The 15,138-nt window shown below is 63.1% G+C and overlaps 1 protein-coding gene across 28 annotated transcripts in view; it reads right to left on the bottom strand.

Annotated features, from left to right (window-relative positions):
- The window catches only part of KIF1A (kinesin family member 1A), a 95,291-nt gene that overhangs the window by 5,889 nt on the left and 74,264 nt on the right, over nt 1-15,138 (bottom strand). For 9 of the 28 annotated variants that reach the window (XM_081813239.1, XM_081813243.1, XM_031017458.2 and 6 more), the window contains 10 exons: nt 14,575-14,680; nt 12,049-12,075; nt 6,365-6,388; nt 5,050-5,164; nt 3,959-4,092; nt 3,130-3,191; nt 2,642-2,787; nt 2,157-2,357; nt 1,597-1,674; nt 687-811 (listed from right to left, as the gene is read on the bottom strand). In XM_081813239.1, the coding sequence (XP_081669365.1) occupies nt 687-811; nt 1,597-1,674; nt 2,157-2,357; nt 2,642-2,787; nt 3,130-3,191; nt 3,959-4,092; nt 5,050-5,164; nt 6,365-6,388; nt 12,049-12,075; nt 14,575-14,680 (1,018 nt within the window). The remainder of the gene's footprint in view (nt 1-686; nt 812-1,596; nt 1,675-2,156; nt 2,358-2,641; nt 2,788-3,129; nt 3,192-3,958; nt 4,093-5,049; nt 5,165-6,364; nt 6,389-12,048; nt 12,076-14,574; nt 14,681-15,138) is intronic. The other 19 variants (XM_081813244.1, XM_081813246.1, XM_031017465.2 and 16 more) reach the window with 3 other exon arrangements.

Raw genomic sequence — 15,138 nt, 5'->3', positions numbered from 1 at the left:
AGATCCACGGCCCCTCTCCTGCGGGACCTTCTGCTCCCCGCCCTCGTGAAAGTGGCCCCTCTCTCCAGATCCCCAGCAGAGCTGAGTCTATTGCCACGTCCTCAGGGGCCATCCACACAGGGGCCTGCTGGGCCCAAAGGGCCTGACCGATGGCCAGTGAGGCCTGTCTCTGGGGAGGCCCAGAGGGCTTGATGCCTTTCTTGTTTTACGAACAAAACGTGGACACCTTGAGGGATTTAAAATGTAAGGGCTCAGCGGGCTAGTAAAGCTGGGGGACTGGGCAGATGGCAGGCCGTCCTGTCAAGGCCGTAGGCCATGGGTCTCTGGGCTCTGCTTTGTCACCTTTTATCCTACTGAGTATTGTATGAGCGCTTCCCCCTGAAAAGGGTTTTCTGTTCTGTGCCATTTGACCCATTCCTGGCTTTAGTCCCCACAACACTTTGAATCAACGTTTCAGCAGAAAACGTCCTTGGAAGAGTAAGACAACTGGAGACTGGATGGGGGCCATGCCAGCCAAGGCAGGGTGCGGGGCAGACCCCCTCCACCTGGCCCTGCCCTAGACGTGTGCGGCCGTCCCTGCTCGCTTGTGCCCGCCCTGCCCCCACACTCTGCACTTGAGCTGCAGCCACCATTAGTCATCGGTTCCTGGCACTGGGAACTTCTCCAGGGGCCTGGAGCTCGCTCACCTCAGCTCAGCGGCTCCGTACCGCCCTTCGACCAGAGAGGGGCAGGTGGAGGAGGGGGTGAGCGTGGCCGTCCCCAGAGGGGACATGGACGGGTCCCGAAGCAGGGTGACAGACATCTCAGAGAGCTGTGAAGGAGAGTGAGCCTTTTGTAGGTCATACCCCAGCAGGGGCTAATTCCTCTACCTCGGCTCACATTTTACCTCCATTAGGGCACCCCCCATCCCAACTGCAGGCCAGACCCTCTTCCCAGCCTCCCCCGAACCTCTCCCAGCCCCACACACCCCTGGCCTGCTCTTCCCTGCGCTGCGGGCTCTGTCTTGCCTCAGGAGGGATTTGTGACCGCTGGGCTCCAAAGAGCGAGCAAGGACCACAGTGGGGTCAGGGAAGGCTCTGCCAAGGTACAGGCTCTGAGCCCCGACTTATATCCTGGGCAGCCCAGGAGCTGTGGTGAGAGGCCCTTCCAGGCAGAGAGGGAGGCTAGTGCAAAGGAGGAAGGCGGGATGTGGCAGGCCGTGGGCCAAAGATGAAGACCGGTGATGGGCCAGAAGCTGCAAGGCGGCTGTGCACGGCAAGCCCTGCGCCAGGGTGGGTGGGGGAGGCACAGGAATGGCCCCCCGGTAGAGGAAGGACAGCTCCGGGGACACAGCATGAGCAGCCCAGGACAGAGGCAGCGGAGTGAGGGCCAGGTGGAGGAAGCAGGGAGGGAACTGGGTGGGCCTGGCCCCGACTGGCCCCGAAGGCCCCAGCACTCCACGGACCCCACACACAGACCCGGCTCCTGGCCTTGGCTATGTGGTGTTCCTTTAGGCTGTGACGGTATGTTTCTAAGAAAACCCTGATTTCCTACCCTGAATAGGGGTGCAAAGTTTTCTTGGTGGCAAGAGCCCCGCAGGGGCCCCTCGCTGCCCACCTTGCTCTCACTGGCGCTGATGCAGACGTGATTGTGGGTGTACTCTCTGTTGAACGTGTGCGTGAGGAGGCGTAAGCACTGCAACGAGAGCAAACATCCGGTCAGGAAGTGCCTAGGACCTGGCTTGGCCACAGGCACGGCCCCTGGGTGTGGAGGACTGGCTGAGGGCCCGGGCTCAGCAGCTCAAGGTAGGCAGCAGCTCCATCCTCCAAGGTGATGGGTGAGCCAGGGAAACCTCTGGGAGCAGGCCCCGGGCCCAGGGCAAAGATGGGGGGCAGCATTGCCCAGTCTAAGAGATCTTCCCAGTGGCCCGTCGAGCCACAGAAAGAGCCAGCTCTGGATAGAGGGGGTGAGCTCCCCATCAGCACAGGTATTCAAGGAAGCAGATCACTGCTTGGGGGAGGAAGCTGTAAAAGGCTGCCAAATCGATTGTGGGTGGAGTGAGGGGCAGGCAAGGGGCCTCTGTGGACCCCTCGTTCCCCCCTCCTGCTCTGATAGGACAAGGCTGGGTCACCAGAGCCCTGGAGGGGCCGGGGTCAGTGCAGTGCTGCCTGAGCTACCTTGACGGCTAGCTCCCGCTGTCTCTCACTGGGAGCCTCCGGAGGGGACGGCCGGCCCTCGGCTGAGAGCGGGGAGCAGGGGCTGGGCGAGCCGTGGGACGCGGAGTCCTCGCTGGAGGCGGGGGACGGCGCCTCAGGGCCGGGCCGCTGGCTGGTCTCCAGCTTCTCTCGCAGAAGGAGGTAGTGTCTGGTCTTCTCCACCTGCACGAGGGACAGGACACACTCGGCCGCTGCGCCCCAGGGCGCCGGGACCTGGGAGAGCCCACCCACCGCTCCCCTGGCTGCGCTGCGGATGCGACTGGGCCTGGAGCACCCCCGGCCGCCGCCGAGGCGGAGCGGGGTGTCCTCCGTCCTGCGTCTGCGGCCCCAGCGCCCGTGCACTGAGCGGACGGACACTCCCGCTCCTGCCGCAGCTTCCTCCCAGCACCCTGCTTCCCAGCGCACCTGCCGCCTGGGCCGTCCGTGCCCGCTGCGCGCAAGCTCACCTCCTGCAGCAGACTCAGCTTCTCCAGCTCCCACTGGTGGTCCAGGATGAGGCTGTCGCTCCGGGGCCTCCAGCCCGCCAGGTTCTCCTCGCCGCGGACGTAGGCCACAGATGTATCGAGCACTCGCCTTCGCCGTCGCTGCATCCCTAGAAAGGGGACCCTGGGCTGGCCACATCCCTGCCCTGGCACCAGGCCCTGGGCTCAGGGTGGGGACTTTTCCACGGAGGGAGGCTGGTCCCCCCGGGGAGCGCCTCGCCCACAGGAAGTCATCCAGCACGGTGGATGAGGCCACCCCCAGCGTTGCCTCTCCCCTCACTGTCCTCTGGCCTCTCAGGACAACCCCGCAGGTCCACACATGAGCACGTGGGTCTCGAAAGGGAGGGCCCCCCAAAACAGCAGCTTAGCTGAGCCGACCTGAGTGACCCCAGGGAAACCTGGCTCCCTGACAAAGTGCCGCCCCCAGCAGAGAGAGCAGGGCAGAGGCCTACCTGGGCTGCCGGCATCGGCGACGTGGCACAGACTGAGCTCATAGATGCCCGTCACGCGGTTGCTGCAGGAAGCAGAGGGGGGACGTGGGGACACTAGGCACAGCAAGGGCCTGTCAAAGGCACGTTGGGCACGGTCCCACTGCACACCCATGCCGGTGGCCTGGCGTGGGGGGCCCTGAGCGGCAGCCCTGACCCCTCCGGGCCCCCTTCGGCTGAGCGCACACAGCCAACCTTGTCATGGAGGTGGGCCCAGCCAGCAGGCAGTCGCCCATGCTCACCACGCGACCCCGGATGCCTGGGTCATAGCCAGCCAGGCCGCTACGTCCTGAACCCCACACTCCGTCTTCCTGTCTGTGCCCCGAGTGTCCTGCACACTGGGGTCCACGAGACCGTGTGGGGAGCCTCACTGAAGGTGAGCGTAGGTGGCTTAGCCCCGGGCCTGACATTCTACTCCCTTGGGTGCTACCAGCCTCCAAGAGGCAAGAGGCTCTGTCCAGAGCGTGCTTTTCCCATCCCAGGCCCCCGGTCCTGCTGGCATGATCCCTGAGGTCCCTGGGGAGGAGGTCTCTCAGCCATGGGGACGGAGTGGGGCCCCAGGACCACCGAAAGGAGGGCGCCAGGGCAGGGGACTGATTGGGAGAGTGGCCAGTCTGCCTTCTCATCTGGGCTGGCCTGCAGCAGGCCTGTCACTCGAGCCTCTGCTGGGCACTCCCCGCCACTCCCCATGCAGAGTCCAGACAGCAGCACCCCCCACCCCCCGCCATGGGCAGGCTCACCTCTCCCAGTCATTCCCTGTGCAGCCCCCCGCCGCCCCCACCCGCAGGCTCACCTCTCCGAGGCCCGCAGGCTCCCACTGCCAAACAGGTTGCGGATGGAGCGTGAAGCAGGTAGCTTGGCATCCCGAGAGTAAAAGACCATGCAGAAGTCCTTGGTGATGATGGCTGGCTGGGTGCAGTTCTCCATCTGCCATGGGGGGCAGGGGTGGGGCTCAGGCACATGAGCACCCCCACAGGACCCGGGCCCTAGACCCCCTTCTAACCACCAATCGGCAGCCTCAGACCTTCCTGGGCTCCTGGCATGGCCCCAGACCCAGGTGGGAGGTCTCGGCTTCCCCCCGTTGACTCCTGGGGGAGAGTCAGGGCCCCACCTCCCGGGTTGCAGAGGGCCAGGTGTTGGTGCCTGGGACCCCGAGGATCCCAGACACGGGCCCCAGCTGCCTCTCCATGGGATCAGGCGACACCCTCCCGGAAACATCAGTGAGGATGGAAGCAGTTCCTGGCTCTGCACCCGCATTCTCCTCTCCGTGACTTCCCAGGGCGCTGACGGGCTGTGTCTTACACAGCTGGCTCTTTTGTTTTCCCGAAGCTCAACAGCACCCCGACAAAGCCTGTGTGTGCCGGGGCCTTACTGGGGCAGAGCCCTGGCAGCGTCTCCCCAACAAACCACCATCCCAAGAGGCAGTCAAGTGGGTCCCCATATCACAGCTGGAGTTTTAGGCTCGGAGAGGAGGTGGGTGCCTTTGCCGTCCCTGTGCCCCCGGCTGCCGACTCCGAACCTCCTAATGCCTCGATATTGCACCCAGCTAGCAATGCCCGTGCTCCCAGCCTCCCCCAGAGCTTCGAAGGGAAGGTACAGCCCAAGACCCCAGGGTGGGGTCAGCAGGCTTCTGTTTTCAGCCCGTCTGAAGCCTGGGTGCAGCCATCCCGCAGCCCGAGGGCAAAACCGCACCCTGAAGTTAGTGGGATGGGAGGTGGGTGCTGTGAGCAGTGCCCTGGAAAGTACGGGGATTGAACAAGGACTTGACAAGTCCTCTGAGAAGACAGTAGGGTCATCTGGGGCTATCCGGGGCCACCGAGCACCCTCACTGCCCCATGGCAAGCAGCTCAGGCTTGGGGGATGGTGGCTTTGGGGGTTTCTCACCTCGATGTAAGCTGAGAGAGTCATGTAGATCTTCTCTCGGTACGGGGTGACCCGGTTGAGCAGGAGAGAGTTGTGCATGGAGCTGTCCCACGCAGCCTCGAACTGGTAGAAGGTCCTGGAAGGAAGTGGAGACAAGGTAAAACATGACAGCATGTGGGCCGCGCTCGTAGACTGGGGACATGCAGACGGACAGACATGGACAGAGACGTGTGGGCCACCGCGGGGAGAGCTGCCTGGGCGGTGTGGAGAACAGGCTCCTCCTTACTCGGGCTCGGGGGGACGGGCTCCCCTGTGCATGGACGGGTGGGGCAGCCCACAGCGCTGGCGCTGAGGCAGGAGTGGGAGAGGGAGCAGAGAAGGGAGGGAGGGAGGCTAGCGGGCTGGGACATGGCAACAAAGGGGAAGAGAGAGAGGGAGGAGAGGGGAGGTGGAGGCAGACCGAGAGGTGAGAGAAGGGGAGAGGGCAGAACGGGGACCGCCCCCTCCTGCCCTGTCTGAGTAAGGAGGGGCCAACCTGCCCGGGTTTGCCAAAACCCTCTGTGGCCCATCTCCTCCCCCTGGGGGAGGATGCTTGGAGTGGAAGCCGGGGCGGCCCATGGCAGACAGCATCGCCCTCTGCCCCCACCCCCCGCAGCCAGGCTCCTCTCCATTCAGCTCCAAGCAGACGTCCCCTGTCCCCATCTCTAACCCGGAAAGAAAGTGAGCAGAGCAGAAGCCCGTGGCCCAGAATCCCTTCTGAGGGCAGTTTAAGCCGTCCCTAGGAGGCCAGGATGTTAGTCCGCAGTGGCCTCCGCGGCGGCGCAGGCTTTCCTTGTCAACCACCCGACTCTTGCTTAGGCTGGGTGCACCTCTGAGGATCTTATGTGAGGTGGGGAATTTGCCTCAATCCACAGTGTGGCCGCCGCACCAGCCCCGGGCAGCACCACTCAGCACCCAGCTGCGCCCCGTTTCCGTCCAAGCATCCTCGGAGACACGGCTGAGACACAGGTCAGCACCGACTGCCGACAGCTGCACGACCCCGGCACGGCCAGGCCCCTCCCGAGAGTGTGGGGGGCCGCCAGGAGGGACGAGGCCACGCTGGGGCGCAGCCCACACGGCGGCCTCCCGGCTCTCCAGGGCACACTCCGGGGACACAGGGTGAAGCAGCGGGACGGGGCAGGGCTGCTGTCACATACACGTCACCAAGGACAACGATCCAGAGGAAGGGCTGTGAGGACAGCGGGGTGACCAGACCAGCAGAGAGCGCAGGAGAAAGGAAATTGAAAAGCAGAAGAGGACAGACCAAGCGAGTGCGGAAGAGAAAAGTGAGCTGTACCTAGTGTCATTTCCGAATGAAACGCTAAAGGTGGAGGCAGCCAGGACACACACGTACACACAGAAGAGATGGACATGTCAGAACGAGCACCGTCACGCGGCCGGGTACAAGCTAACCGACAGTGAGCTGGGTGTCCGCCGGCCACCCGGGCGGCTCGTGGGGCGGTGGCTGGGGCCCTCTCTGACCCCCGGCCCCCACGTCTGCAGCCAGAGCTTTGGGTCCATGCCCAGAGGACCAGGCGGGTACCCATGGGATCATTACCGACCCCTAGAGGGACGCCCTCCGTCCCAGGGGCCCCCACGCGCCCCGGGCCCCGTGGGCCAGGCCTGTGGGCAGAGCCAGAGGTCCACCATAGCCCGGGCCGGACACGTGCGGCTGCCCAGCCTCGTGACCTTGGCCGTCACCAGACACCTCTGTACCCTGCTTCCCGGACAAGCCGCTGGCGGTCACTGCCCTGCCTCATGGAGATGTCTTGCTGGTTGCAGGAGCTAGTGCTGAGGGCCGGGCAGGTGGCACTAGTCTTACTAACTCTTGTTACTAGTCCTCGCCTCGAAGAGGCCCTGACCACACACTGGGGAAATCTAGCCTGAGGGTCTCCTACCCTGGTCGGCCAGCCAGCCCCAAACCCTCCAGCCTGGCCCAGAGGCTCAGCTTGCTGCCGTCCCCTCTGTCCACCTGCCTCACGTGTCGCTGAAGGATGCTACTGTCTTCCGGCCCACCGCCAGCGCCCTGGGGTCCAGCAGGGCTCTCCTGCACCAATGCGCGCTCTGTGTGTGGCCTCCAGGACGAACTGGCCCTCCCAGGGCAGGCTGCTACTCAGACACCAAGGGCTGGGTCCCCATCTCGCCTGGAGCCCTCACCCTTGCCTGGGACACACCAAAGGAGCCAGCCCAGTGAGGCCAGCCAAAACCCCAGGGGCCTTGCCCCAGGGCCAGATGGACTCTGCCAGAACTGGCCGGGGCCATAAGGAGAAATGAGCCCACCTCCACGCGAGGCTCACTCACCGAGGCCCCTCGGAGATGCTCTTGGCCAAGAGGCCCTCAGTCGAGTTAAGATGTGGGTTTTGGGGCGCCTGGGTGGCTCAGTCGGTTAAGCGACTGCCTTCGGCTCAGGTCATGATCCTGGAGTCCCGGGATCGAGTCCCGCATCGGGCTCCCTGCTCAGCAGGGGGTCTGCTTCTCCCTCTGCCCTCTTCCCTCTCGTGCTCTCTGTCTCTCATTCTCTCTCTCTCAAATAAATAAATAAATAAATCTTTAAAAAAAAAAAAAAGATGTGGGTTTTGCTCTGAGACTCCAGTGACCCCAAATCTCTCTGAAAACTTGAACCTGTGGGTCTCACATGTGAGGTGGGGTAGGGTGGTGGGTGGGGGCCCCTTGGGCCCATGTCCACAGCCTAGGATGGCGCCTTCCACTGTGCCGTTCCCCAGGTGCCAAGATGGCCAGGGTCTGACCCGGCACAGCCATGATGCTGCCCACAGCTTGTTTCCAAACCGCTGGTCAGCCCTGAACCCCAGGCAGCCTCTTGCGGAACAGCCCTTGGCCTACAGCCAGCCATGCCTCCACATGGTCGAGGGTGCCAGATCCTGGAGCCCCAGGCTGGAAGGGCCCTCAACAACACTCCTGAGCCCCTGAAGCCTCTGCAGAGGGAGGGTTCACCGGATGCCAGCAGGTACGCCTGGGATGGGGACGGGTGGTGGAGTGGCAGCTTGCCTGCATGAGACCTACACAGCCACGGAGGGTGCCAAGCCCACGGGACATAGCCCGGGACCGCTGATCGCTGCCCCCTGGTCACCCAGAGAGCCAGAGAGGGAGCCAGGGGTACCACACCAGGACCCCCACTCGTGAGCAGGCACAGGACCCTCGGGATCTCCCTGGGCATCAGGTCACCCCAGGAAGGGAGCACCCTCACTCTAACCCCACTGGACACCCAGCCAGTCCCTCAGATACAACTCTAAGGGGAAACGTGCAGGCCAGACGTGGGGTCCCTGGACCCGAAGCGGCAGCACCACTTGGGAACACTGCGGATTCTCAGACCCCACCCCAGACCCACTGAGGCAGAAATACTAGGGTGGGACCACCTTGTGAGCAGAGCACCTGAGCTCACGCTGGTGCTTCACCACAGTCCTGGCCCACCCCACCATCCTGCAGACTTTTCAGATCCAGACCCCCGTCAGGCCGGGACCCGAGTGTCCCTCTTCCAGGGAGGCCCTACCACAGCTCGCAGTCCTTAGCCCTTCTCCGGGACTCCCTGCAGCTGGTAGGGCATGCCTTTCCCCGTGGCAGAGCCCTAGGGGTTCCTGCAGGCCCCCCCTTCTGGAAGAAAAATGCCCTCCTGCACAATTCCCTCTGCAGAGGACTGCGGGGCTCAGGAGGGAGGCACCTCTCCCCCGAGCCACCTCCAGGAGCTGTCAGCCAGCATCTTGCCTCTGACCAGCTGGGGCGGGTGGGGAGGCCTGTGCTGACTCCCCCCAGCCACAGGGCGTGGGCCGCAGGAGCCCAGAAACAGGACCACCCCCAACTCAGCTCTGGGACATAGAACTTGATCCTCAAACAAGTGAGGACCCACGTGGGGAAAACTGAAAACGCTTTAAAAAGTTTTGTTGACAAAGAAAATGTCATAGGCTGTAAAATGATTTTTCCATGTCGATTCTTGCTCAGAAATCTTCAGTGGCCACCCCAGCCACAAAAGTGGCGGGCATTTCGTGTCCCCTCGGATTATGACACGGGAGCCCCCGTGTTTGCCCGGCCTGATCTAACGGGCTGTGGGCCTGCACGTGTCCCCACAGAGCTCAGGTGGGGTTGGTCCTCGTCTCAGCCGGCTGCCAGGTGGGGGCAGAGGGTCGCCCCCCTGATGCGCGGCGCCCGGCCGTTCCGCACTGGACCTAACATGCCAGCCGCACACGGCCTTCAGTGCGCTTCAGACAGCTGTGTGGTGACTTGTACCCGGCGCTTGTGACGAGAGTCACACAGCCACGGCGGGTTAGCGGGCGGGCAAGGCGGGCATCCTGGGGCAAACGGGTGTGTTGAGAATCTGAAAATTAAACCCTGTGCTCAGCATGATCCCACAGCTAAGAGCAGGGGAATGGGATTCCGCGGTGCCTGTTGCGGACCCGTGTGTGGCTTAGCGGCATCACCCACCGTGCCGCTCTAGAGCCCTCAGACCAGAGGGAATGGAGAAATGATGAGAGGATTAAGGGGCTGAGGAGGTGAGGAGGTGAGGGAAGGAGGGGGTGAGGGAATAAGGGATAAAGGGGTGAGGGATGAGAGATAAAGGGGTGAGGGGTGAAGCGATAAAGGGACGGGGTGAAGGGATGAGGGATAAAGAGGAGGGATATGGGGTGAAGTGTGGGGATGGGAGGGTGAGGGGTCAGGAGGCGAGGGAGTGAAGGGTGAGGGTGAGTGGCTAGGAGTGAGGAGGTGAGGGGATGGGAGGGTGAGGGGTCAGGAGGCGAGGGAGTGAAGGGTGAGGGTGAGTGGCTAGGAGTGAGGAGGTGAGGGGATGAGGTAAGTGGCTAGAGGTGAGGGTAAGGACTGACAGGTGAGGGGTGAGGGGAGAACGACCACAGGACCCGTGTTTATACAGCTGTGTGCAGCCGCCCAGCTGAGAGCCTTTCATTATCTCATTTCTGTCACAGCAGCTTCAAGCAGGCGCTAAATTGTTTCCTTTCTGAGGGGGGAGGAAAACGAGGTTCCAGAAGCTTCTGCCACCTGTCCACACTCACACAGCTAGCCAAGGGCACTGCCAGCCAGGGCACGGCCAGGCTGCCCCAGGTCCCTGCCCCACTCCGCACATCTGGGACAAGACGCTCCCTGCGCCACACCCCACCGTCCGCTAGTTCTCGGGACCGCCCCCACCGTGGCTCCCTGCCCCACAGGGCTGGGCCCCGTGAAGGAGGCTTGGGGCTCTGACCCCCATTTCCTCTCAGTGCCCTGGGCCTCCTCTTTCAGGCCAAGCCCGCTGGGGCCAATGAGCCCTCATCGGGAACTGGGGGTCTGGGCTCCCTGCTCAGGTGCAGGGGTGAGGGCCTCATGAAGTTGGGGTGCTGAAAAGGAAAACTGGTGCCCATTCCTTCCCTGGTGCCTCTTCCTGGCCACGCGGAATCATCCCTACTTTACCCAGGAGCTTCCTGGAGGCATGTGTTGCGGGTGAGGCGGGGGCCTGAGGACCAGTGAGCACCCCTCTATCCTACTGAGCTGGCTGTGGAAATGCAAACTCGAGCAAAACATCCACACACCCCCAAGCAATGACACTGGGGTCTGGAGGCTTCCACTCATCAAGGAAACAGCCCTTGTCGTGGGTCCTGTCCAGCAGATGCATCCGAGCAAGGGGCTCCCGGCCCAGAGCCTTCTGAGAGCAGGACGACGGCCCCAGCCAGCCCAGCTCCCTGCCAGGCCTCCTCCAGCAAGCCAGCCCCACTGTCCAGAGTGGCAGGTCCCTGCTCTGGGCCTGTATGGCTGTGCCCCCTGTTTGGGAGCAGCCACCTCCACCCCTGTTCCCTTGACAGGGACCCCAGGGACGGGGAGCAGTAGCCTCTGGAAACACAAGCCTGGCACATGGGTGCATACCCGTGCTTGCCTTCGGGGTCACGCCAGCAGGAGCCACAGCCTGCTGCCGCCCCGTGGGGCCCAGGGCCCATTCACAGTGGCTCAGACAACCCTGTCGTGCCCCCCACCCCACCCGGGGGCTCCTTCCACAGAAGGAGCGGGCCCCACCCCTGCCCCACTCCAGGCAGCTTAAAGGCTCAAACATCTGCTGGAAACCTTCTGAACGCTCACTTCATCTTTCCAAACAGCTGTCCTAGAGGACCAACACCATGGAGCTCTGACCACAATCCACCTGACCCAGAAGGAGATGACCCTGACCCTCTGCTCAGAACAGTCCCACCGAGGGTCTTCATTAGGCACTTTGAGGCTGTCCACACCCGGGGCCTCACTGACCCTTGCATCCAGCAGACACGGGCAGGGTCCCCACTCAAGTCGGGGAAGCAGTCCCCTGCCCAGGAGCCCCTGCCTCCGGGGGGTTGGACCTGGGACTACCCCAGTGAGTCCAGAGACCTACTGGGCCCCTCACAACTTTACTGCCCACCTACTTCCATAAAGGGTGTGTGGTGGCCAAGGCCAAGAGCACAGCTGGAGCCCCCATCCCGGCCAGGCGAGGGGCTGACACTCAGGGTTGGAAGGTGCAGAGCGTGGAGGTTCCCTGGCATGGCTGGTTCTCGTCTGCCCTCCCGTCCTGGGCCCACCACAGCCCCTCCCTCCCTCTTTTCTCTTTCACCTTACAGGGAGTGGGGCTGGTGCAGCCAAAGGCAGCCTGGCTGGCCAGCCTGCATACAGGGGCACCTGCTCCCGCTCGGGCGGGGACGGGGTCAGCGCGGGGCGGGCAAGGCTCGGGGCAGGAGCAGGAGGCCAGCCAGTGTCTCCGGAGGGGCAGGAAACTATCAGAGCAGCCAAAATCAAGAGTACGGGCAGAAGGGGCTCAGCCAAGAGGGAAGGGTGGGGATGGGAGAGGAAGCAACAAAAAAAATAAAAAAAGTATTCCAAGGAAATAAAACTAAAGAAGATGGAGAAACAGGAGGGAAGGGGGAGCGAGTGTAGAAGAAATCCAAAAAGCTGAAATTAAATGTCAGGGCTGTGGGACTGGGGAAGGAGAGAGGCTGAAATAAAACCAAGGGGCACAAATGATACCTAGGCATGTCCGAATCAAGAAACTGCCTGCAAAACACAAACAATTACAGGTTAGTGAGGGCGGCGGGGCAGGGGGGCGGGGCGGCGGGCAGCAGGGCAGCGGCAGCGAGGGGAGGGGCAGCGAGGGGAGGGGCAGCGCGGAGAGAAGCTGTCCGTGGCGACAGGCCCACTCTGAGCTGGGGAGGCCGCAAAGCACAGGGCCTTGGAGCAGGAGGAGGTGAGGCGTGGCAAAGCGTGTGGACAGCTCGCACCCCTCAGCCCAAGCCAGGCCTGGGGTCTCTGAGCCTCAGCGTCTCTCGGGGGGAGAAGGGCCCACCCAAGCGGCCCATTACAGGGCTCCCAGGACATCAGCCAGGGTCCGGGAAGAGGAAGGTCCTGGGGAGGCGGAGCCTGCTGGCTTGGCCTGCCAGGCCTCAGAATGGCTCTTGCCAGGGGCCACCAGGTGGGGAGGGTCCCCAAGATTTTCCTGGGGCAAGGCTGGGGGTGTCGGAGCTGTCCTGGGGCTGTACCACCATGGGCGGGAGCCAAGCCTGAGGCCAAAGCAGCTATGGGGAAGGTCTATGGTCCCGCCCCACGGACCGGCCTTCCTCTACCCTTGGCCCAGGGCAGCCTTGACTTCAGACACAGGGCCAACTGACCCCAGAGCTGCCCTGAGGCCAGCCTCACTTCCCACAGTCCCCAGGAAGAAGAACCAAAGCCCCGTCAGTGATGGGGCCTCAGGCCTCTCAGAACAGGGGTGGACCTGCTTAGCCAAAGCCTTGCTGACCCGGATTCCAGCCAGGAGCCAGAGCCTCCTAAGCTACCCGGGACTCAGCCCAGAGCCGAGGCCCCCACGGGTCTCCCCAGCAGCTGGGCTGGTGGGACAAAGGGAAGACTCAGAGACACGGTCCTCCGTGTAGGGAGACCACATGGGGCAGGAGGTTCGGAAAGAAAATACCCACCCCCACTCCCTTTCTGCCCCAAGAATCTAGCAGTTGCCAGGGCAAAGGAAGGGTCTGAGGCAGGGGGAATGCTGAGCTCACTCAGCAGGCAGATCCCTTCCAGGGCCACCCTCCGCTCTGGGGTCCCAGGCCCCACATTCCTGCAGGCAGCTCCCGTGTGGGTGGGCGCCAGGCCTCCTCTGGTGCATTCTTGTGGTGAGAGGAGACCCTGAGCTGGCTCACCCCACGGTGCCCCCCAGCTTCCCATTCTGCCAGGTGGAACCCCAGCCTGCTCATCATAGTGACACCTCCACGTGAGACACCTCCCAGCATGCTGCACCCCAACTCCTCCCTCCCCGGGACACAGGAGTGCAGGGGACGTTCTGGAAGGTTTCTGGGCAGAGCTGGAACCAGAGTCACAGCTGCCCCTCGCGGGGTCTCTGACTGCTGGCCCCCAGCTGCCCACACGGGGGGATGCTTCCCTTAGAGCCTACTCCGCAGGGTGTCCATGACAAAGCCAGGCTCCGCCGGGGCCCAGGAGTCAGAAGGACAGGACCTGACGCCCCAGGACCCTTTACCCTTATGGGTCTTAGCTTTCCTTGCAAATGCGGGGTCCCCCGGTCCCCTCCAAGCACACCCAGCCCTCAAAGATGTTTTTTCCTGCACACACCGCCACAGGAACCCGTGAAGACAGCCAGAGCGTGAGCTCCAAGGGTCAGCTCTCAGCGTCTGCGTCCAGACGTCTGCCCTTGGGAGAGCCGTCCAGGACCCTGGAACACTCTCATCATTTCCTCAAGCCCCTGGAGAGCAGCATCTCAGAACAGCCAAGTCCACGTCCCCACCAAGAGGGCAGCTCTCGGCAGTTACGAGCTGCCCACCCCCCGTCGGTCCCCAGATGCCACCCCTCACACCCCGCCCCCACCCCCGGCAAACCCCAGCAAGGCTGGTTTGTCAGGGGCAGCCAGGGCATCCCCAGGGGGCTTGCACACCCTGCCCACTGCCCAGGTGCGGTGGAGCTGGACTGCCCCGGCTGCCAGGTTTTGGCCATTAACTGCAAGCTGGAAAAGGAGCAGCCCAGTGACAAGGAGCACATGCCAAGGAGTGCCTAGAGGGCACGCCTCCACCCTGGAGGCTGAGCCGCTGACCCGTGCGCCCCGGAACCTCCTCCAGGACCCCCAGCCCGAGGCCCAGACCACCCACAGCAGTGTGGCTGGGGACATTCGGGCCTGCTTGTCTGCCCACAACCCCTGCTGTCCGCCCCCCCGAAACTCCTGAGGACAGAACCCAGCTCATCCATCCTCAACTCCCACTGCCCCTCCGCCAGGTGACCAAATGAACAGGCTGAATGAATGCGTGAGCCAGTGATGGGACAACGTGCAGACAAACACACCAAGGGGCCTGGAGGCCACGAGCCTCCCTTCCTGGCACCTGTCCTGGAGGTGTCAGAAAGGAAGGCCTGAAAGTTTTGAGGCTGGACACATCCTAGACCTTACAAAGCCAGGTGGGCTACGGGCATGGCGGGCTGAGGACACAGCCCAGGTCCTGGCCTGGACCCTGTCTTCAGGGAGCTGGGAACAGAACCCACTGCCACCCGGAGGGGACTCACCGGTCGTCCTGGGCCGGGTGGATGTAATCAGAGGACAGGATGTTAAGAGACAAGATGTTGGGGTCGATCAGGGACTCATCAGTTTCTGGTGTGTTTCGGATCCGACCTACAGGAAAGACCACAGTGCAGTCACCTCCCAGGAGGACAGGTGGGGGTGCTGGGTCTCTGCCTGGGCTGGAGCTCCAGAACGGTGAGGCCACATCAGGGAACCGACTCCCCCGTGCCCACAAGAGCACCAGACAGGGAGGCCGTGGCAGCGTCTCTGCCAGCCCGGGCATCGGCACTCAGCGGACCACCCTGGCATCGTTCCTCCTGCAATCTCAGTTTCTAGTTTCTCAGCCATAAATAACTCTCTCTCAATGTCCATCTCTCTCGCACCCAAGTGATAGGTTCTAACCACCCAGCCTAGAACGCACAGGTCCTTGTTGGGAAAGGAAATCTTAGCAAGATAAGGAGAAATGTTCCCTCTTCTCTTTATACTAGAAGGAAGGGGAAAGGAAGGAAGGAAGGAAGGAAGAAGGAGGAAGGAGAGAGGGAGGGAGGGAGGGAGGAAGGGAGGGAGGA

The sequence above is a fragment of the Leptonychotes weddellii genome, chromosome 3 (assembly GCF_054177405.1).
Source record: "Leptonychotes weddellii isolate Sample4059 chromosome 3, ASM5417740v2, whole genome shotgun sequence".
Lineage (NCBI taxonomy): Eukaryota > Metazoa > Chordata > Mammalia > Carnivora > Phocidae > Leptonychotes > Leptonychotes weddellii.
This window is presented reverse-complemented; position numbering and strand designations above follow the sequence as displayed.